Source organism: Parasteatoda tepidariorum, chromosome 3 (assembly GCF_043381705.1).
Source record: "Parasteatoda tepidariorum isolate YZ-2023 chromosome 3, CAS_Ptep_4.0, whole genome shotgun sequence".
NCBI lineage: Eukaryota > Metazoa > Arthropoda > Arachnida > Araneae > Theridiidae > Parasteatoda > Parasteatoda tepidariorum.
The window spans coordinates 76,023,945-76,048,608 of NC_092206.1; the positions used below are offsets into that span (position 1 = coordinate 76,023,945).

General features: G+C 28.5%; 1 protein-coding gene across 4 annotated transcripts in view; it reads left to right on the top strand.

Moving 5' to 3' along the window:
- The window catches only part of LOC107453124 (protein couch potato), a 312,218-nt gene that overhangs the window by 266,733 nt on the left and 20,821 nt on the right, over positions 1-24,664 (top strand). For all 4 annotated transcript variants that reach the window (XM_016069816.3, XM_016069815.3, XM_016069818.3 and 1 more), the window contains exons 2-4: positions 55-132; positions 6,314-6,367; positions 6,821-6,883. In XM_016069816.3, coding sequence (XP_015925302.1) covers positions 55-132; positions 6,314-6,367; positions 6,821-6,883 — 195 coding nt within the window. The remainder of the gene's footprint in view (positions 1-54; positions 133-6,313; positions 6,368-6,820; positions 6,884-24,664) is intronic.

The following is a 24,664-nucleotide window of genomic DNA, read 5'->3' on the forward strand; positions in this document are numbered from 1 at the left end:
TATATATATATATATTTATACTATGTTTGCCTAATCGATTCCTTTATTTTCCAGGTTCGAACGTTATTTGTCAGTGGCTTGCCTATGGATGCGAAACCCAGAGAACTTTACCTGCTGTTTCGGGCTTATAAGGTAAGTGTTTTTTTTTTCATTTGAAAGGAAAATTTTTGTATTTAAAATTTTCGAAAAGGATCAATAATATTGTTTCAGCTAACGCTTCTGCTTTAATAGAGAGAGGATACATAATATTTAAACTGAGTTGTATTAAGAATATTTAAGTGAGCTTATTTAGGCCGTTTTTGATTCAACTGCTTCAAATAGCAACAGAAGTTGAATTCCATGTCACCTAAATGATTTTTTTTCAAAATTTATTAATTTTATTAAACTAACCAAATATTAGTAATAAAATAACCGAAACATTCCTAACATAGAAATCCTAAATTTTTAAATAGAATTTTTTTTCTTATACGTAACAACTCCATTATACTGAATTTCTTTTTTTGAAACATTTCGTCTTTTGTGTCAAATGTGATAAAAGGGCACAAAACCTTTAAAAAAAATAAATATTTTTTTTCTTTTTAAAACTCACTGCTAATTTCAAACATTGTTGAACTATATAATTTCAAAAAATATTGTTGTGCTTTCAGCCATTCTATTATGCAAATTTTTTCAACTTTCAGTATCTACCAATTTGAATCATATTACAATGCAAATTTTCCAAGAGGTGCAGTTAAGTTGTATTGCCATGTTAATTTACTTTCCCGAAGTAAGGGATATAGGTTGAATCATATCATGCAAATTTCTTCTACCATTATGAAATGTCTAGCTGAACCATTATTATAGTATAAATTTCAACAACCCTTTCAAGGCAAAAAATTGGACCATGCTTATCATCCTGCAAAATTAAATAGTTTTTAAATTCATAATGCGATACAATATTCGAAATTTAGCGAGCACCTGGTTCAATTTACCATCTAAATAAGACAGCTAGAAATTTACATGACAGCATCGTTTAACAATGGACCAATTTAATTATTGGCATAAAAACTGATTTTTTTTTATTAAGTAAGTAAAGTATTTTTCCACTTAACTTACTATTCCTGGATAATATGATAATATATAGAAGTTAATCTTTAATCATTTTACGCTTTAAAAAGAATAATGTATTAATAAAAATACCAAATGATTAATATATTTCCCAAAATATTTTAAATTTTCAAGGACTTCAAAGTAAATATAATTTTGTTCCGATCGATGTACAGTTAAACCCCAATGTTCCTAAAATGGAACAACGTTAAAATTTTTTTTAGCAGTTAATTTATAAAATTAAGTTTACTCTTTTTTAATTCGGCATTTAAGCGGTTAACAAATATTTCTTAAACGCAACATTACGTCAACACAATTGATATTAAGATTAAAATTCAATTTTAATATTATTAAGATTAAGATTAAAATTCAATGATGTTTTTTCCAGGAATTAAATACAAAATTGAATAATAATAAATAAAATAAATATTAAGGATTGATCTTACGAAATTTTTTAGATAGATCTTATAAAAAAGATTATTAAGAAAATTTTTAAAAAATTTTAAAAAAAACTCAAAATTATTTTAGTTAAAAAAGTAATAGTATTTTATTTCTAATTAACCATTTGTTAATCTCTTCAAGCATAGATCTTTATAACAGTTAAACCTTTAATTAAATGATATAGAAACCTATCTATTATAAAAATTCAAAGTTTATCTAATATTAAAATATCTATTCGGTTAAAGCCTAGTACAGGTTATACGCTAGGCGCGATATAGAAAAATGTCGTCAATGATGAAATGACGTGTTGACGATTGTCGCTAAACTATTGCAAGCGCTAAACTGCAAAAAAGCTATAACCCCCGAATCTCGCAAAATCAACAACTACAGATTGTAAACTTTATCGCACTTTCAAACATAGCCAATGTCACCAAATCTATCTTGTAATATATACTTCGATTAAACCATCTATTTTAAGTTCAACTAAATAAAATTTAAATATGACTTTTACATCAATCATATTATCATTTTGATATGATAATATGATTTTTATGAATAGTAGATCTTAAAACTTTTTTGTAAAAAAAAAAATCGTTTTTTAAATTTTAAATAAAAAGCTTTTAATATTTTCTTTCTAATAAAAAATGTGTGATTAATTTTTAGAAAATATATATTTATGTTAGTTTTGACTCTAAATAGCAAATTAATTTATGAATATTATGCGGTGCCCTAGGAAACCCATATTTTAGAAATCTAAAAAATAATTCATTTTAATTACAACATTAAACTGCGCTTCTTTAAATAAAGCATATTTATCTAAAATATTAATCTATGCTATTCCCTGGATAAAATAGTAAAAATGACATGTTGAAAATTATCTACATTTTGGTATGCGTACTACTTTACCAAAACTAGTTAAACACCTTAATATTTAATAATACCAATATCTCCCCCTTATCCAATAAAAAAGAGGAATTTAAAGCGTCATTTTACACATTAAAAAATCATTCCTGAGAGAAAAAAATTTAACTCCACTCTTATCACACATTTACTGTTTAAGTTATATCGAACATTAATTTTTCTTCTGTCTGGGGACAGAAAGAGATCGTGAAAAATCGATAAAGGACTTTCCAAATTCGATCCATGCAAATTACATCACAGGAAATTCCCTACGTTGCGACATTGTTGCGCAATCCCTCCATTATCAACCAGTAACAAATCAAAAGTTCGGAGTTTGAAACTCTACCTAGTCCCTAAATTGGTCCGATCTTGGCTTCGTTGTAAAAGTTCGAGAAAAAGAGAAGAAAAAAGAATCGATTTTCCCCCAAAATATTTTTTTTCCCTCTCAGAAGGGAAAAAATAACAAATAATTAAAATCCCCTCATACGGAAGTTCCTTAGATCTTAATATACTTCCCTTTTTCCGTCTTCCCTTTCCCCCATTTTTATTCCCCAGGTTATATCGGTTTTCCAATACGACTAAAGACTGATAAAAAGATTTTTTTTTTTCCCTTTTTCCAAGAGGTGGCACAGAATGGAAGGGGTGTTATGGTGTGGGGTGAATCCCTGGAGGTAAGATTGAAGAAGTTCTTTTCTACCTTAACGAAGCTTGAGGAAACAAGAAATTTGATAACATCAGGCCCGGACGGTTTTGTAATTAAAATACTTTAATATCTCATTTTCTAGGGGTTTGGTAGAGACGGATACATGATTAAACAAAATAAAAAATGAAAGAAAAAAAAAGATAGGGAAAAAATAAATCACAAAATGAGATAACTATAAAGATCATTATGCCTAAAGGAATAAAGGACGGGGAAATTCAAAGTAAAATGGGATTTATTCTTTTTTTCTTCTTTTATTTTAAAATTATTTATATAATGCGATTTCAAATATTATATTTAAAAATTTATTCAAGCCTATCATAAGATTTAGAAGCTTAGAAACTTTTTTTTTTTTTTTTAGTTTTTCTGTTCGGAAACTGAAAAAGAAGATTCGCAAAAAATAAATAAAAATAATCTTAAATATATATAAACTTAAAATAAACACAAAACTTGAGGGTTCGTAGCTATGCAATTTTTAAATTATGTATTATTATAAATTTAGAAAGCATTGAACCATACTGTCACTCAAATTTGCAGCAAATTTATTACATTAACAAGTTGAGCCTAATTATCGTGCGTAATAATTCATTTTGAACTTGATTACATGACACTTTAGTTCAACTTGAAAGAAAAAAATTGAACCAATTTGAAATGCATTAAACATTAATATTCAAATTTCCTACAAATCAGTTACGGTACAAAGTTCAACCTGATTATCGAGCAAAAGAATCCATCTCGAACTTGATTATATGGTGGGTCAACTTGAAGGGAAATACTGAACCATTTTGGAAAAAATTGAACCGTAATATAATTCATATTTGTTGTAAATTTATTATGGTACCGAGTTAAACCTAATTATCATGCAAAACAATTCGCCTCTATCTTGATTAGTTGGAGGGTCAAAAAATATCCCTGAACCATTTCAGTATGAATTTAACCTCAATATCATTCAAATTCGCCTCAAATTTAATACGGTGCGAAGTTGAATCTAATTATTGTGCAAAACAGTTCATCATGATCATGATTAGATGGTACTATGAGTCAACTTGAAAATAAAAACCTGATCCATTTCGGAAAGTATTGAACATTAATATCAAGCAAATATGAGCAAATTTATTACAGCTCCAAGTTGAACTTTATTATCGTGCAAACCATCCTATATTGAAATTCATTATCTGATGCTATGGCTCAACTTGAAAAAATAAAACACGTTTAAATTTAACACCATATAAAGATAACAAAAACTTTTCATCGTATTTTACTTCAAAATACACCATATTATACCGAAAATTTGTTAACGGTGTTAAATAGAATAATTTTCATTTAGATGTAACCATATTATCATATAACAATGTAGAAATAAGTTTGAACCCATTTTGGTTTTCAGCTAATTATTATCTATAAAGATTATCATTATGCATTTGATATTAGCGATCCAAGTAGGAACACTATGTGCAAAAAATTCTAAAAGCTCTAAAACTTATCTGCAGAACGCTCAATAAGATATCTGTTCAAAAGTTAAACATAATCAAGTTTTAAAAAGCAAGAACGTCCTAATATTATAAACATCGAGAATTAACTGTACACCTAGCTAACACAACTAACATCTAAACCTAAGTTACCTCTCTCCCACCCCTCCCAGTGGGTGTTGAAAACTTTTATGGGGGTGATGGCTTTTTTTAAAGGATGTGTAGGAGCTCGCTTTCAGGAGGATGGTTTTTTTTTTAAGTAACGAGCATACTTTTAACTTAATATTTTTTCCTTTTTGTATCGAAACATCAATACATTTTCAACTCTGTATAAATTACTCGCTTTTAAAGTAGTTATTAATTTATCAACTTATTGAGAAAAAGATTATTAGACTATTTTACAGTGAATATGACACTGTGGTTGCAGTTCTAAACAAGAAAATGTTTACAGTTCTAAAAAATTTGAAGTGTCTTTCAGAAGAAGTCAAATTATTCTTTTTTTTTTTAAATTTTTAACGAATTATTATTTTTTTTTTAAATATCATGAGCATAATATTAAAATAGTTTGGAATCTTTAAAATAATTTTTGGAAAGTTAATTTACGCTCTACACAGATGCTAGCAGTGAATAATTCTTATTTAAGTGAGGGTTGCTTTCAAGAAAAAGGAGCATAAGAAAGTTCAAATATAAAATCGTTGGTCAGTAGAAGTTTTCAATAAATTAACAATTAAATGTAATTAAAAGTATATTATATCGAAAATAATGATTGAGATAAATTTTTTTTGTTTACTAAACGTTTGTTTAAAAAAAGTTTTTAAGGGGGCCTTAAAAAACGTTTATCTCATGAAGTGGTCGGGGAACCAAAACGAGCTGTACTTAAAATTAGCAAACGAAAATACATTTAAAATTAACAAAATAAATAAGGTTTGAAATTTATTAATTCTTAAAGGAAAAATACTGTAACAGGAAATAAAAAATATTCTTAATTTTAATTATTTTTAGCTTATTAAAAAAAATCAACTTTAAAAATAATATTTCAAAAAAAAATTTACTTAAAATTTAGAACTTAGAAAATTGAACACGATAGAATTGGAAAACAACATTAAAATTTTGTTTGCAAAGACAAAATAAATTTTCAAATCAAAATAAATCTGAAACTCGGCTAACGACATTCTTCTAAGTTAATTTACTCTTAACAATATTCTTGATCTTTTTAAGAACATCATCATGAGTTTTTACTCACTTATGGAACTGTCACACTAACTTTTCGTGGAACACTATGCTACACATTGATGTTCTCTATTACACATTGATGTTCTCATGCAGTTTTCATGTTGAATTTTCATGAAATTTGCCTTAAACATGTTTGATGACACAGCTGTTTATGGTGGAAAAAGATTTGTGAATAAAATTTGTATACTCGTGTAATGATACAATAGAAAAAAACAAAAAAGAAAAAGAAATGCATTTAAAAAAAATAAGGAAAATGTGATCTAATCGTTTTAACTAACAAAATTCGATACTTTAAAAATCAATAAAAATATTAACGGTTAATTAAAGAAGGTATCCTCCTACGTTCGTCTTCATCGTCAATACGTTAATTTTAATGAATATCGTAATTAAGTTAATAATACGATGCTATTTATTATTTGCAAATATTATTTTAAATTTAAAATGGTAATTTTATGTATAATTAATTAGTGTTTCTCTTTTTTAGGGCTATGAAGGATCTCTTTTAAAAGTCACGAGTAAAAATGGAAAAACATCTTCGGTGAGTATTTTAAGGAATGTGAAATAAAGGAAATCTTGAAATCCTAAGAACTTTAATTAGTTATGTTCTTTGTTATCATCGGGGTAATTATCCTGTTTCATCCACATTATAGCAAAAGCCATATCTGAGAGCTAATTAATTACTTGATATCCTGCCAGATTCATTTTCAATTACTTTTACGTTTCGTTCTTTTTATATTACCCAGTATGAGATGATATGCTAAATTAATTAGAAAAGTGAAAACTGGTATTTGGATATCTGAGCCAATAAAGTGTTGCCGTTCTAAGGTCTTAATGCTCTAATCATTTCATTTTTAATTAAAAATCACTGAAATTTTTATAAGAATATTATCCTCTTAAGAAATAAAAAAAATAATCATTTCTTTGTGTGTTTTTTTTCCATATAGAAAAGTAAATAAAAATGTATGATTAGTTGTTTTATTTTTTTTCCTAGCCTGTTGGTTTTGTAACCTTCACTACAAGAGCTGGAGCTGAAGCAGCGAAACAAGATCTGCAGGTATTTTGCTAGTTTTTGAATTTCAAATGGAGTGCTAAAGTTAATTACTTATTATAATTTTTTATACATTGTAGAAATACTATACTATTATTAGTTAATTTAATTTTTAATAATTATCAATGTTATTAAAATTTTTATTAGCTGAAAACTGACAAAAATAAATAATGAGAAGTTTTTATTCTTTATTCAGAGCTGCAATGAAAATTGTTAGTATTAAAATTCGAAATGTTTAAGTTATATTTAAGCATCTTATGAAGTATCCGATAATTGTGGTTAATTGAAAAATTTCAGATATTTTATATCTTTTTGTTTCTTAGGTTTTTAATCAAAATTTCAGTTTAAATTTTTTTTTCGACATCACTTTCTTTAAAAAAAAGTGTCTGAGTAAAAATTGATTTAGCATCTAGATCGACAAAGTTATTAATCTTAAAAATTTCAATTTATTTTATCATTTAAATCAGAATTACGAATATTGAGGTACAAATGCGAATTAATACCACAGTATATGGAATTACTTTATATGTATATATATATATAAACCTCAATATCATNAGTCCTGCAGAACAATTTGTATCTTGAATAAGTGACAGCGTTTTGCTGCGAATCCCCCTTCTCCGCCCACTTGCCTCCAGTAGTCTTGCAGAACAATCCCAATCCAATGCTTGCAGAACATCTTTATAAATTAATAAGTCCTGTTGCAGAACATTCGAAAATATTCTGCTTATGGGTATATATATACATATGACCCTCACAACTATAATGTAAGTTTGGCGAAACCCCGTCCCAACCCTGGAGGGTATACAAAGAGATTTGTTCCATCGTCACAATAACCTCAGGGAAGGAGGCTCTGTCACCCATCAGCACACGCACCTATAGTCAAAGCGTCACACAATTATTCTGTAAAAAAATTCCTAATCAAATTACGGTAAAATTCTACGTTGTAAAAATCTGATTTACCGAAATTTTCATAGCAATATTTACTGTAAAAATTACGTAAATTAGCTACGTATTATTGCAAAAATTACTGTATAAAATCTTGCGGCAAAATTTGATTTAACGGATGCTGCACTGAGGGTGCCAGTGTTTTTAATCGTAATTCGATCCGGAATTTTTTACAGTATAGCAGATATTTGGTCGTTATAGCATCAATGCAAGCTAATTACGCTGTAGATTTTAGACCTTTTTTGCATTTTTCAAAACTAGTCACTTATGGCATTAGACAAAACCACTGAAAAGTATTGAATGAACTATTGTTTAGTCAAACAAAGGTTTTATCTCGAATTTATTTAGTTTAAGCCACCTTTTACTTTTTCACTGAAAACGCACCAAAGATACTGATTTATGTAAAAGAAAATATATATGTATAATAATGATAATAATAATATATATATCTATATATTTCTGGAATGTGCAGAAAACTATAAATTTGCAAATTATAACGTAAACTTTAGGCTTATTTTGCATCCTTTAAACCCATCATTCATAGCTATTCGATCTTACAATCCCGCTTTAAATCAATTAGTAAATTCCAAGTAATGATGAATTAAAATCACAAACTATAATACACATTCGAGAAATAGTGAAGAATACAAAAATAAATGACTATGATAGAATAAGAACGTCTTTTTATTAATTTCTACTAACTATATAAAGAACAGTTTTCATTATTGTGTCAAATCTTATTATCAATAATTAATATCAGAAAATATTAATTATAAGTGATGTATGTTCCCTCTTTTTAAATAGTGTCTCTTTCCGCCAACGCTCAGTTTTCATCGAAAAAATTATTCCTCCATTTCCAATTCTACCAACAAATATACTTCCCTCCAATGGTTTAATCTATTCAAATGTGGAAGCATTTCGGCATCAACATCAAACTACACAAGCAAAAAGAAAAAGCGAACTTATTCACTCACATTTTTGAATATTAATAGGAAAAAAAATAGTTTCATAACGCTAGAACTACGCCCCCTTCCAAACCCTGTCTTTCATTTTGTGCGTCAGGCACCAAACATGAATATTCCAAACCTCATTTGCATCGCATGGAACAATAGAGGCAAAGCAGACGAGTGGACGAGAATCCACAGTCGTTTGCACTCGCTAGTTTTGCATATCATTTGCACAACTCAGTGTCTCGAAGCTGGATATGTCACGCAGCAATGCCATCACGTGGGCTGGAACGATTTCGGTCAAGTCTCGCGACTCCGCAAAGCGTAAAATGGTGAATAATTCCCAGGGCAAAAATGCCCGCTGACATATCAGTGTCGTCGGTCACTAATTAAGATCGTAATTAAAACTTATGCCCTAGGTGTTCGAAAGTTTCCTGCCGTAATTGAATTTTAAACGCGGCTGGGAGCAGTGAATCGTTGTGATAAGGAAGCACTTGAGGGACACAGAGACTTTGAGATTCTGAAGAAGATATAAAAGAGTGACGGCAGATGATAGCGCTGTTTAGGAGTTTAGTTGTTCCTCTATTTTTTATTTCATTATTGTCGTTCTTTTTGTTTCTTAAATGAATGGAAGTTTTCTATTAGTATTTTAAAGAGCTGGCGTTAAAACAAGAGAGACGGAAATGAACACATCAAAGTCTTGCCAGTGTTTATTTTTCTTTTGTTGCTTTTTTTATTCGATAATGGAGAGCGTGTGTTAATTTTTGTTGCCAGGAAAATCGAAGCTGCTTTGCCTACAGTTGAGAACATTATATATGTGTATGAGGTTTAGTAGAATATTGAAAATTAATTAGACACCAAATAATTTAACTTTAGTGTTTTATTTTGATAATGGAGCACATGCAATATCTTTTCCGTATAGAAAAATAATTTTTTCTATATTTCAGGCTAGCCGGCCAGTTGGCCGTATGGCTAGCTTGCTTGACTGTGGTGGCAATGGTTGCAGGTTTAAATCCCGCTCAGGGAATGGATGTTTCTCTCTGTGTGTTGTCCTCTGTAGAGTGTGAATGTGGTCCACCCTATGAAAGGGTATCTGTTGCAGTGTGGCGTGGGTAATGTCCATGATTTAAGTTCACAGGTGACCGCTGGGTGTGGTATCGTTAAATGAGCAACACTTCCGGTATCAGTACTGCCGTTAAAAAAATATATTTAAGTTAATATATAATTATCGGCTAAATTTATGGAAATAACATCCATGTGTCTTAGTTAAGCATAAATAATTGGTGGAAAATTATAGATTAATTGTAGACTTATTGGTGTATAACTGAGATTAAACAATTCAACTTTAGGTTTAAATATTTTATCAAGCAATAACACTGTTTTAATATTAAGAGGCATTTTATAATAGCTTATATCTTCTCATGCTATGTTAAAAAACATCAGAAATCTGATTTTATGTTGTTTTTAAATACTCTATTACTTTTGAAATCTCGAATTTCAGTTTTACAAAGCAGTGTATTTGTAGTAACTTTATTTTTTCGACGAAATTTCTACATATTTCTCTTATGTGTCACCATAAACTCAGATATTTCTCTATCCATCCTCAACACTATAGTTATTTTTCATTTTTTTTAGATTGTTTTTAATGTTGAATAGTACTCATACGTTAAGTATTTATATAATGAAAGTTCTGAACATACTTAAATATTGCCTATAACTAATAAAATGACATTCTTAAATTTAATATCTAACAATTGATTTTTATTAAATTATATTTTTTTCTACAAAACCAAAAATATTTAGCACTTCATAGCCATGTTAATATTAAATTATGTTGCATAAATTCAATAAATTTTGCTGCAATGAAAAAATACGAAAGCTATAAAATTATATGGTAATTTTGATTTCTTAGAAGGATTCACACTTTTACGTTACATTCCGTACGCCACCGTAAGTAAAATTTGAAGTAATTACGCATGCACACCCCGTGACGAAAACGTAATGATACGTTTGGGTCTCCTTTCCCTTTGCCGTCATGCTAAACGTGGAAATTTTTCGTGGTTCTTTTCACTATATTACGCAAATGCGGGTTAGTTAAATCAAAAAGTCCTCCCCGAAGACAATCACCCAAAGCTTGATCCAAGAATTCTTTGATCTGAACTTTTGTCTTCTATATTGTGTTCAAAATTTCAAGGCTACAGAGTCGAACATTAGTAGTTTTAAACTCAAAATTGTGACGACTTTTCAACGACGGCTGTAAAATAAAATAAAATCTTATGTACGGTAGTGTACTGAATGTAACGTGAATTCGCGAAATATCTCTTTTATTCCAAAAAACTGTTAAGTAAAATGTAAGTGTTATTTTTTTTAAACTGAAGTCACTTTAAAGCTGAGTCATTACACGCGAGATGATTTCCTAAAAAGAAAAATAATTAGAAAATGAATAAAAAAAATTGGAAAAGAATGACGAAAAGTAAGAAGGGAAGAAAAAATAAGAGATTAAACAATAAGACGTGTAAACACAACTAGGGAGAATTCAATTCTCTTTAAATTCTTCTTGAAATAAAAGAGTAATAAATACTTAAATAAAAAAGTTTAATCCTTTCTAATAATTATTTGATTCAAAAGAATACGAGTTTCAATCAGACGCAATTATGCTTGAACACAATTACTAGCTTGTAATTTATAAACAAATTCCTGAACTAACTTAAATATTGACAATTAACTGATAAAATTATATTTCATCATTTATATAATGTCTTGCCAAAACTTTTCATAAAAATTGGAAGATTTAATGTAATTGTAATGTTTTTGTTAAACAATATTTATACAAAAGAGACTAAAAAATATTTAACACCTTAAAACCGTGTAATTGTTTAAATAAGTCGCATAAAATCAATAAGTTTTGTTGCTAAGATAAATTGCAAAAGACTTAACAATACCAGGGACATGTAATATATTCTTACATAAAGTAATAAAATTTATGTAAGTCTTCCAAACTGCAGCAACTTTAACGCTAAATTATTACACATGAGGTGATTTTTCAAAAAATCGAAAATCAAAAGAGAAAAAGGGGGTAGGGGGTAAATAATAAGAGGCGTGAATACCAATGGGGTAATTGCAATTCACTTTGAATTCTAGTCGAAATATTTCGACTCAAAGAGAAAAAATGATAAAAATAATAAATTCTTAAATAAATAAAATAAAAAGCGAAGTTTTCCAAATCCTTTCTAAAGATAATTTAGCTCCAATAAAAATGTTCGGCTGCGCATCGGGGAATTGGAGAAGACAGTGCTGTTTAAAACGCATTTTCCTTGTTTCATTCTTTGGAAAAGGACCCGCGAGATGATGTTGAACCGTTGCCTTGGCAACGCCGCAACAGGTATGACGTCCCCACGTGACTATACTGTACAAACCTTCGCAGCTGTCGATTTCAGAAAGGGGTGAGGGATTGAAAGGGGAGGGGAAGAAACGAAGGAGTTTCTACCTAGAAAAGAGCTTCACTTGGAACAAAAGGCAAGTGCAGAAGTAAAATGGTTCAAGTCAAAGATTGTGTGAGTGACTTTGTTTTGGCAGACAAAATAATGGAAGCATCAAGATTTCATGATTCGTATTGCCTACAATGAATTTATAGAGACAATCACAGATTTGTTCGTTTTCTGTCTATGGAACGTAGTGTTTTCATTAATGCAAAGCATGTCAGTTGGGATATTTCTCCTGGTTATAGCGTCGATGGGAATACAGCGAGACAGAATTTAATCATAGAGTTGAATATAAATGAACAATCATAGATTAGTTAATTTTCGGTATACTTAAATGTAAATGCATAAAAGAAGATTACTTAATTTTTTTGTATATTTAAATGTAAATGGAGAATTCAGGATTAGTTTGATTTCGAAATATTTGAATATAAGTGAACTATCTCACATTAGTTGATTTTCTGTACATTTGAATACAAATGGACAATCGCAGATTAGTTAATTTTCTTCATACTTGAATCTAAATGAGTGATCACAAAATAGTTAATTTTTTGTATTTTGAATTACGAATACAAATATTAACGAATGAACAGTCATGGGTCATTTAATTTTCTGTTTATTTTTAAATAAATGAACAATCGCAAATTAGTTAATTTTCCGTTTATTTGAAAATAAATGAACAATCACAAAACAGTTAATTTTCTGTATTTTAAATATAAATAAACATTCATAGATTACTTAATTTTCTGTATTTAGAACATGCATCGCATTTCAGTTGGAATATTTCTAGTGGCTGTAGCTACAGGAGAGGATTTAATTTAAAATGGGAATATAGTTGCAAGGTCGACAGGATAGGTATAAAGGATAAAATTTATATACATATAAACAACAAACTCGTTTATTTTCGGAATATTTTAATACCGCTGAACTATCACAAACTTGTTAAATTTCTATGTGAAGTACTCTGGATTTTTCTTAATGTAATGAGTGTTTAATGGACGAGCTCTTTCTCCTGATCACGTTAATGGGAATACTATGGTCTAAAATTTATTCATGTAATTAAAAATAAATGAACAATCACAGATTTATTCGCTTTCTGAATATTTGAATACAAAAGAAAAATAGCATATTCGTTCACTTACTGCCGTTGATACATAAGATTTTTTTTAATGAAATGCACGCATCGCCCGATTAAAGCAATGATTGAAATATTTTAGGATATAATTTAATCACTTATTCCGACCTATAAATCTGGATTTAGAAATACTGTTATGTAATCTGTCAGGTTTTAAATAGTTTAAGGCCTGCTAGGTAATTATTAAATGCAATATACTTATTTTTGTAATAGTATAGAATCTGATTTAACAACTTGGAATCGAGTTTTTATTTTTTCAGTTTTTATTTTTTCTCGTAAATTTCAACCTTTAAGTAATTTTAATCTATTTTTAAATTTATATAAAAAAGCAAAATATCCATAAAAATGTACCAAATTTGTCCATCATATGGAATTATATACGTATATTTAGCCTTCTTCACAATTTGTTTTTAAAAAAATAGTAAAATTATATGATCATTGTTTTGAGTAAGGATATCTTAACGATTTCAGGCCTTAAAAATAATGCTTTTATTTCGTTTAAATAAACAGAAAAAAAAGTTTTAAAAAAATTACCAGGAACTGAGTAATAACAATTTCGTTTTGGAATAATTTCGAAATTTTTTTTAATAAAGGTTTTTTAATTACATTCCATGCAATGCAAATTCTGGCTGATTTCTTTCAGAGTATTGTCCACAAAAGTAAGTTTGTCGCAATTTTTTATCCAAAATGTCATTTGTATTCTCATTGAGTTCGAAATTTTAACACTACAAAGAGTAATACAATTGATACAGTAAATATGTAAAATATAGGATGTTCGAAGCTGGAGATAAAATATATTGTGTAAGCTACCCGCATTTTTTTTAATGAATACTTTGAAAAATTAAACAAATTCAGTTGAAATTATATGAAACATTTGTCCAAGTCAGATCACATCATTGGTTAAAATTACCCCGTGCCTAATAAGGTTTAGTAGCAGCTTTATTTAGAACCATAACCCTATCAGGAGCAGTTTTTTCCTTTCCAATAAAACGACAAACTAGGACTTTAATAGATCAACTAAGGTAAAAATAACAATATTCCGACAAAATAACAAGATAACTATTTAGGCCATTGGGAGAGGAAGCTATCTATATGTGACACACCGAGTTTTTTAGACGGGGCACATATGTCCCAGTAGAGTTTTCAGTAGGATCAAAAGTTTGGGATGTGGAGTTCAGGTATGGGATCGAAAGGATTAAGACTGCTGTTTTAAGACTGTTGTCATACAACATTCTTTTGCGCAAAAAGTCAATATGAAGCAAAGCCACAGTTATGTGCTAGTAAAAAATGTTTGCGCTCTATTATTTTTTTCAATATTCATAAAGTTATTTCTACAAATCATTATCTTGGCTCATAAGAACTAATCGGATTCATTGATCTGATCTGATTCAATCTTTTAACTTTGCCTTTAGTTTAAGACTCATAAATTGTGGCATTTTGTTTGCCTTGATAAAAGATCACAAAAAAACACTACTAATGCAAGCTTCTTGCTCACTATTTCTTTCATTTTTAGATTAAAAATGGCAATTAAATCTTGAAAATTTTCTTATAGCAAAACTTCTTATTCTGAATGGACTATGATGCCCCATCAGAGAAATATATATATATAGATAATAATAACTATCAATATAAAGAATAATTTCCTCGACTCTAAAACCAACATGCAAGGGACAAAAATTCTTTTGGAAATAAGCCAGCAACCAAATTTATCATACTAATAACTCCCAGTACATTAAAATATTCATACACAAATAAGCAGCATCAGGTTCATTTGAAATGCAGAACCATAATCTTTCAAAGACATATATACCTTCCCAAATCAAGAGACACTGCTGTTTTAATTATGTAAGTGAGACACAACAATCAATGAAATTTCAATGAAAGTAGTTTCAAATTCCTTTACTTGCATACATTACCTTCTAAGATCTCTTTACAAATTCATGTTTTCCTTTCGTGGAACAAATACCTTATTCACCGGATTTCATCATAAGAGATGTTTGGTACCCTGTAACAAGAACACCCCATCTGTTTTCTCCTCACATGCAACTTTATTTCACCGCCAAGTTGGTCGGCGTCTTGCTAATGATGGCTATTCTGCAAAGTCTGTACCCGGTATCTAGCTGGAATCTCATTACAATGAAAGCATCCTCACAAAAATTATGCTCTTTTCGTTTTCCCAAAGGGACACCCATCGCTAAGATTATTATGCACATTTTCCAGAAAGAGCTTGGAGGAATCAAAGAAATGAGGGAAAATTATAAATGGATTTACAATTAGGCGCATTGGACATTTGCATGCGCAATGTGCAGCGTATTCTGGAATATGAATGCGTGTTTTCATATGCATGCAATGGTAGCGAGGAAGTCAAAGAAATAGAAGCGAGCTTTGATTTTATAAAGTTCTTAAAAGATTTTACATTAGCCAGAAAATTAAAGCAAAGTTTTTTTTTAAATAATATTCTGTCTTGATTTCGCCACTTTTAAAATTCAGATTGCGAATTAGAGGTATTGACTTGCATATCTTTACATATATCCGTAGATGCTTATGTGCGGGATAAAGTTTCTCTACGCATTAGTGATTAGCGTCCGTTTTTTTTTTTAAAGTAGTTTTTTTTTTTTTTTTTTAATGTTAAAAAATCTGAATTATTTGACTTGAACAGACAAGTAATTCGCGCTACCTAAAATTTAATAATATTTGTTTTAAGAATTTATATTTTGATCTAAAATTACGTCATTGCTTTCTGTTTAGTTTTTGAAATTAAATGGAATCTATCATTAAAAGTTATTCACCCAATTTAAACATAAATATACAGCAGTTTTCCTCAGAAGTTTATTTGCTTTGTATTACAGTAAAATATGAAATCTGACAATAATGGGTTTATTTTTTTATGTTTATAAATGTTATTTATATTTATAAATAAGAAAAAAATGTTTGCGTGTGTGTCTTTTTATAGACTCCTAAACCGTAGCGATGAAATTTATCGCATTGACATGAGGACTGTCACTGTCATTATAAGAATATTCTATGACGAACCTCATAGCGGGATGAGCGTTAGCCATTGTTTGCGTTAGTTAAGCGTATACTATTGTTTTTTATTATGCCTCAAGCGATTATATTTTTTTAAATATTTTAAATATAACTTCAATGATATTTGATAGATGATTGAATAATAGATGATTCAATGATATTTGATAGATACAATGATTTTATCAAATAAGAATTTATTGCAACGTACGTAAGTATTTAATTATTTTTTATTCGCTGTATCAGAAAAATTCAATCCACAACGTTAACGTGGTAGCATGCACGTACTACTCCACCAAGTTAGTATTCCGAAAGTTATCTGAAACCACATGCTCATTATGTTTATAGTTATTGTTTAAAAACGTGCTTCTACAAATGGAAATAATTTAAAATCAACAGTAATTAAAATGAAGGAAACACGTTATACACTAAGAAGCAAAATGGTCAAGTGGTACAAATTCCTTAGGAGAAACATAAAAAATCTCCATAATAATATTGAAGCCAATGATGCTTGCTTAATGTTGGTAAGATGTTTTAATTAAAATTAAAAAAATAATTCATCTGCTAAAACACAAAATTAATGGAGAAAAGGTACTTATACGTTTAGGAGAAACGTAGAAAATCCCTATGCCAATATTGACGCAGATGCCAATTAATTTTGGTAATACCTATTACTGGTATTATGGTAATTAGTGCCATTTCAATAAAAAATTCTACAACGGATTTTTCTTAGTGGCAGAAAATGTTTTATCCAGTGTATTAAATAGAGTAGATAATGTATTAATATTTTAAGGAATTAGAATTAAAGGAACTTTTTCCACTATTACTTGCTTATAAATAATTCAAATATCATATTAAAGGCTAGATAGAGAAATGGACATGCTCAAAAGTCCTTATCATGGTCTTATAAGAATTCCATTAAGTTTTTTCCTGAGTTTGCTATCACTTATAAATGTATTTCGCAAAGAACTCATATGTTGAAGGGTTATGTGATAAGTACCAAATATACTAAAATAGGTATAGAGTATTAAATTCATATACGTAGAAATTATTAAATTTGCAACAATACTGCTCAGTTTTAATACCGGTACTAAGGAAATAAGTGTCCTTAGGTCCCTCGAAAGGGTTGTACCGGAGAAAATTACTAGATAGTAGTAAATTTCGACTGTCATGGGTTAGCTACATGCAATAGCACCATGCCAAGTAACGATGAGTACAGTTAATCTCTATTTTGATGGGATGAGTTACAAAAAAAACGTGATTTTTTAAGGAGCAACAAATAATAATAAATAAAAAATGGAAATTTTTTAGCTTTGTTAATTTTGTCGATCTATGCGTTTCAGTTTTGTGCATCATATCTTAGTGTTGTTCAGTATTGATGATTTATTGATTTTTTTTATTCACACAGTTTGAAGAAATGGTATTCAGCTTGTTATATATGAAATTACGAAGATACTATAAGGTTGAAGTTTTTAAACCAATATTTATGCAGGAAGTAGTGTATCAAATGGGATATTTAAAGCAAAGAATCATACAATATATATTAGAAACATTCTATATATACAAAGAAACATACAATATATAAAGTGGATTTCGTTATTCTATAACACGCTATTAGTTAAAACCATTTGTACTTAAGCCGAAAACCTACACTGTAAAAATTTTTAGAGACACTACACAGTAACAAATTAAATCAATTAGTAATATTAAGTAAAAAATATTGTGATAAAGAAATATAGTGATCATTAAAAAATTGCCATTAATTTCCTAAATTTGAAAATAAATAAATTTCTAGTTTATGCCCATATTCATTCCAAATGCAAACGCTGTATATTTAATTTTATTTCAAAAACTGTTTATTTATTTATAATTCTTTCATGCTGTATCTTTCTGAAATAGTATGTTATATTTAATAATAAAACTTTACTGGTAGAACTTTACTTTTGATCAATGATGACGGGTCACATATTTCTTAGTTAACTAGACAATAAGGATTGATGTATGTGATTCAAAATATTTTCCATATTTTTATGTAAGGAAAGTTTATTTCTAAAAAAATAAATAATAGTATAATATGTAAATTTAATAAAAATAATAAATGAATATGCTGAAATAATACTGTATCGCAATGACGATACGAACCCCTTACCGTAGACTTGTTGGGACCGGTTACGATCGTAACTGACAAATCTATTTATCTCTAGGTGAATTCAGTGTTTTAGTTTGGCTGTCGTGTTGAACTAGAAGATAGTTTCGCCAAAGCGGTTTGCTTTAGCTAATGCTCACAACCCCTAATGCTTTGTGAAATGAGCAAATCTTTCAACCTAACTGAGTGTTTATCTCGTGATTTGTAGACAGTAGCTACTAAGTTTTTCGTTAATTAGGAAAATTTATTACCTCCGATTTTTGTCACTTAGATACAGTTCTGATCTCTGTCAGTTCATTGAAATGTATCAAAAATAAAAATATCTCAGAATTAAATACCAACTGAAGCTATTTTAAAACATTAGGCTATTGTAAAAAAATACTTCTCAAATATATGGATCATTAGTTAAAATTATATATATAAAAAGAAAGATTTTGACAGCATTTCAATTTCATTATAAAATATTGAGTATAACTATTTACTATTACAATTACTGTTACTAATAGTAGTCATAATAATAATTGCATGAATTAAAACTATTAAAATGATTTAGAGTGAAAATGAGATTACTTTCATTGTTTTTGTCATTTCGTCTTAGTTCTGATTTATATGGGTTAAAGAAATATTGTAGCAAAAATTAAAAAAAAGGAATCAGAAACAAACCAACAGAATCCACTGTAAAACAATACTGTTGTAAAAAAATACTTAAAAAATATAAGACTGAGTCAGAGTTTCACAAAAAAAAATTATGTCATATTTCAATTTTCAACAATAAAACATTGAGAATAGCTATTTATTATAGTTAATATTTTTGTCATTAATTACAGTATACTATTAGTTGCATAAATTATTAAAAGAACATAATCGTTATAAATTAAAGTAGTAGTCCTTAAAGAATACTTTTTTTAGAATGTTTTCTTTTCCAAACCATTTTTTTCTGATGTATTTCACAGCAGAAAGACAAAATAGCAAAGTTTCGGTATTTATAAATAATGACAAAAGTATGAAATAAAATTATCATTGTTAGTAATAGATATAATACATAAATTATCCAAACATACGCTGTTATGAAATTAAAGAAGAATTTCTAAAAATAAAAATAAATGCTTACTATAGAAAAGAAATCCAAAATGCTTTCCTCACAAAATACTCTTTTTTCTGTTTATTTCCAGAGCAGAATAAATTAATTAGGGAAGCTTTGGTACTTGTTGGTAATGATATGAAATGAAATTCCATTAGTACTACGCTTATTATAGTAGTAATAGTTATAATAGTAGTAATAAATTGTCCAAAAACATAGTAATATAATGACATTAGTAGTCCTAAAAATAAAAAAATAGTTACTCTAGAAAACAACTCTGGAATATTTTCCTTTCCTGCTAATTTTTTTCCTCTAATGAAATCTTCAGAGCCTAATAAACGAAATAGCGACTGTCTACTGATACTACTTTTATTATAATTAGTAATAGTTGTATTAGTAGCTGTATAAATTGTATAAAAAAATTTATAAAATGGATTTAGTAGTCTTAAAAATAAAAATATTTTCTCTAGAAAACAGCTATAGAACGTTTTCCTTAATGAATTTCAGAAACAAATAAACGAAATAGCGAAGCTTTGGCAGTGATAAAAATATGAAATGAAATTCTACTATTACTACAATTATTATTGTTAATAATAATAATTGTAAGTTATCAGTAAAAAACTGTTATAAAGTGAAAGTAGTAGTCCTAAAAATAAAAATATTTTGTTTAGAAAAGGAATATATTCCTAGAATATTTTCCATTTCCAAAATATTTTTTTCCTGACGATTTCCAGAAAAGAATAAACAAAATAGGAATGCTTTGGTATTTTTTGGTAATGATAAAAATAAAACTGCTGACTTAAACCACTTTCACTTCCACTACGAAATACATTCGGTAGCGAGTCTCTGCAATTTCTTTTATGTCATAATACAAAAGCGAACCATCTAGAAATAGATATTCCGAAATGTTTCTAGACATCGCCAAGCACTTTGATAATCCTATTACATCGCCATTGTTTTACGCTACACTGATACTTTCAGCATTGCTTCAAAAATTGATTAGTTCTTTTTTAATTTAAAAAGACGCTTATTTATTATGGAAACTAAATTTAGTAGGACTAATTAAATTATTTCTTCTTGAGAGGAAAATAGAAAATTCAAAGATAATGTTTTGAATTTAGAATGCATACATGGTTCTAGCCGAAAACTATTTATTTTTTTAATTTTAAAAATAAATACAGATGAATTTTACTGAAGAACAGATTTAGATTTCATAATAATATTGTTACTAGGAATAACATGAATGGTTACAAATCAATTTCAAAAATTTAAGAACATAAGCTGAAACATTTTTATTAGATTTTTATTTTTTTAAGTTTGTTCTTATATTATTAAATCGTTTGTTTACATTAGCAAGTAGATATCTTTTATAATAAATATTTTCTTTTTGTATTTTTCTTATTAAGATCTTATGTACTCAAATCTTATAACTATGGTACCATTTAGTTTATTTCTGAAAATTTCTTCTCTGAGTTAACATGATTCATAAAAATGTATAAACGTTTATCTCAATTCGAATAATATCATTTATTAAACGCCAAGTTATTTTTATTTTTCCACCAACAGCTAATATAATTAACATAAACTTTAAACTACATAAAAATTAAACATTTTTTTTTATAATTAAGAATTAGGAAAATACAAATTACAAATTGTTGTACGAACATTTAGTATTATGCGTTCACTTTTGTAACAAATAGGCTTAGGGAAATATATAAATTTCGCATAGCTTTGGGAGATGTAAACTACTAAGCATTGGTTCACGATAAATGTGCAATATTTTGTTAGATATATAACTAGCATATACTAATCAAAGAAGCAAGTTACATAGCATAATTATTTCGTCAGCTGATTACATTTAATTAGTCCGAAAAAGTATAAATCTGTCATACAAAAGTTATTTCGTACTTTCCATTTTTATCATTATTATTATTATTTTGAAGATTTTACTATAGCATTCGATGCATAAAGAGGTTTCTTATTTTTAAAAAAATTTAATTTTACTTCTTATTTAAGTAATTTTTTTAAAACTTAGATGAACTTTTATGTATGTTATAAGTTGTAGTATTTGGGAATTGCCTTCTGTAAAATAGGAGATTATACTATTAAATCTCTTAGTTATGTACTATTTATGGATTGTGTGCAGTAAAAAAGGTAATGTACTATTGTTCATCTCAGAAACACACTATATATAAATCTCATACAATAAAATAGGAAATGTACTCATTTGTCTCTTAGGAGACGCACTATTTATGAATTGTCTTTAATAATGAGAAGATGTACTATTGCGTTTCCACTATTAATGAACTGTCATTAGTAAAATAGGAAATGTATTTTTATGTCTCCTAGGAGATATACTATATATGAATTGCAACCAGTAAAATGTGAGGTGTACTATTACGTTTGTTAGATATGCACTATTTATGAATTCAGAGATGTACTATTATGACTCTTAAGAGATACACTATTTATGAATTGCCTCCAGTAAAATAAGTGATTAAATATTATATCTATTTGAAGATTTAATATTTATTTAATTTTTTTTCCGTAAACTAGTCTTTAATATAAAGATGTTATTAAGAAACTTCTTCTCCGTATTAGAAAAAAATTATTATTTTCAAATATATATAAGAAATAAATTAATGTTAATAATTTGTGTTTTATTTTAAAAGATATGGTGATATTAATTCAAATAATAATGTAATAGCTGATATAAATATGAAAAGTAAATTCCTTTTGGATGCATGTAACCGCATTAAAAAATGTTTTAATGATTTTTACTTATTTCATTACCTACTTTTCTCCTAATTATTAAACATTATCAAACCAATTCCTAATTTTCTCCGTCAGAGCGGTAACAATGAATCAATTTTCGCCAGAAATTTCACTTCGGATGAAAAAGAACTTTCTAATTGCTCTGAGGCTATTACCGATTTTTTTTACATCTTTCCCCACTCTATATGCATGTCCAAATATAAATGATAAATTGTTTCCCAAGACTCAATATTTTTGAAAAATTGATAAATTCACCGAAGCTCTTCAGAAAAGGTAACGGGTAACAAAAAATTACAACGATGAAGCACAGCTATCTCTTGCGCCGTTAAATTTTCGTCCCCATTAATCAATTAAGCGAGCCTAAGTTTGGGTGTCAAAAGTCTGGACTTGCAATTAATCGCTATTAATTTTGGCGGATTATGGACCATATTCAACGAAGGAGGTCTCACTTTTGGCGCTCAAACACTGAACATTTTCCATGCAGAAGTATTCCCTGCCCTATTATAGCGCCAACGGAAAGATTTCGAATATTCGGACAATTTTAATTAATGATGAATTACACTTCAGTTTGAAAACTCTTGACAGTAGTTTGTACGTCGTCGGAATTATTTCGCGCAGTGTTTATCAAAACAGTTAATTATATAAAATGACATTCGATTTGGATTATCAAGATGTAATATGGGAACAGGAGTTATTATATGAATCATTAAAGAATGGGGTTGTTAAATTCTGCATGTGCATCATGTTTTGTAACTAAACGCTGTGACTCAGCAAATGTTTTTTAAATTACTGAATCGAATTTGAGGTGAATCATTTTGAATTTTTGATGCAATGTACAGTTTGGAGTTTATCGTATGCGTGTGTTGAAACGTTCTAAATCAAACAGAATAAATAATCAGATAAGAAAACACAATTCATCACTAGTTTATATTGCTTATGGTGCTTACTGATGTATTTACAAAACAGCTTAATCATTTTCATATGCTTGTTGAGTTGTAGAATTTATACAGTGAAACATATCTAATGATTATTTTTTTTGAATTAAATTGTTTTAAATTTTTGTCTTTAATTTCTTGTGTTTTGCTTTTTGAGGCCAATCGTAAATGATGGAAGGCAATTTGTGAAGTTGTGACAGTTCGTGGGGGAAGGAGGGGGGTAACAGAAATATGCCACCCCACATATAGGTTAAATAAAAATTGTTTGAAATCAGCAGATTAAATATTTTTTTCCTCAAAATAATTTTTATTGTTATACTCGCAAACATCATTAAAACAAATACACTGTAAAAATACTCAAATTTTACGAAATTTCTTTCGTAAAATTTGAGTTCGTAAAATTTGACGTTTCTGGCATATGCTCCAAGCGGACATTTCGTCAAAGTGACTAAATAACTATCGTCACTTTTTAGAGTATACAAATTTCGTCAACAGTAAATAAAATATTTCGTCATTCAATTCAGCCCCCCCCTCCCCTCCGAAAAAAATCGTAGTGCTTAATGTATCTAACTTTTTTAATACTCACTTTAACGTGGGCACCATACAGTCATTTTAACAGCGCAAGAAAGAAAAATTTCATCAGAACAGAAAGATAAATTACATCCATGTCCGTAGTGGGGTTCGAACTAGGATCCTTCTGGTACAAGGTCAACTCCTTGATCACCCTACTGCTCATTTTGTCTCTTTATTTTCGATCCTCTTGTCTCAATCCTAGTTTCGTTCTCGTTAACACTCTCCCACAATGAACTACGATGCTGTTTTTAACAGAGGAGAAATGTTCATGATATATTTTAGACTTCCCATTTCGTGACAAAATAATTCTCAAAAGTAACGAAATACAGTCTCAATGATTACTGAATCGGCAAAAGTGGCAGTTTTATTTCAGAGGATGTAGGCAAAAGTTTAAAAATAAAATTTGAAATATGATCTGAAGACTTAGTCACTTGTTTCTGAACTGCAGTTACATGCAATCTAATGTGACACAAAAGAACTGACAAGAGAAGGATAGGGTAAAAGTGAAGTATGACATGTTATTACAAAAAAGAGTAGGGGCTCAAAAATATTAAAAAATGCGTAACATTACATATGGATTGCCCCTTAATAAAAGTTAAACGCTTTGTGCAGTTACGTAGGTTGTAAACTGATTAAAAAAAGAGTATATTCAAAACTACCAGAAAGTGATAAACATTTACAGTGTTTCTGGCCATGTAAGAGTACCAAAAGAGCTCAGTACCGAAACTCTTTGGTAATAACTTT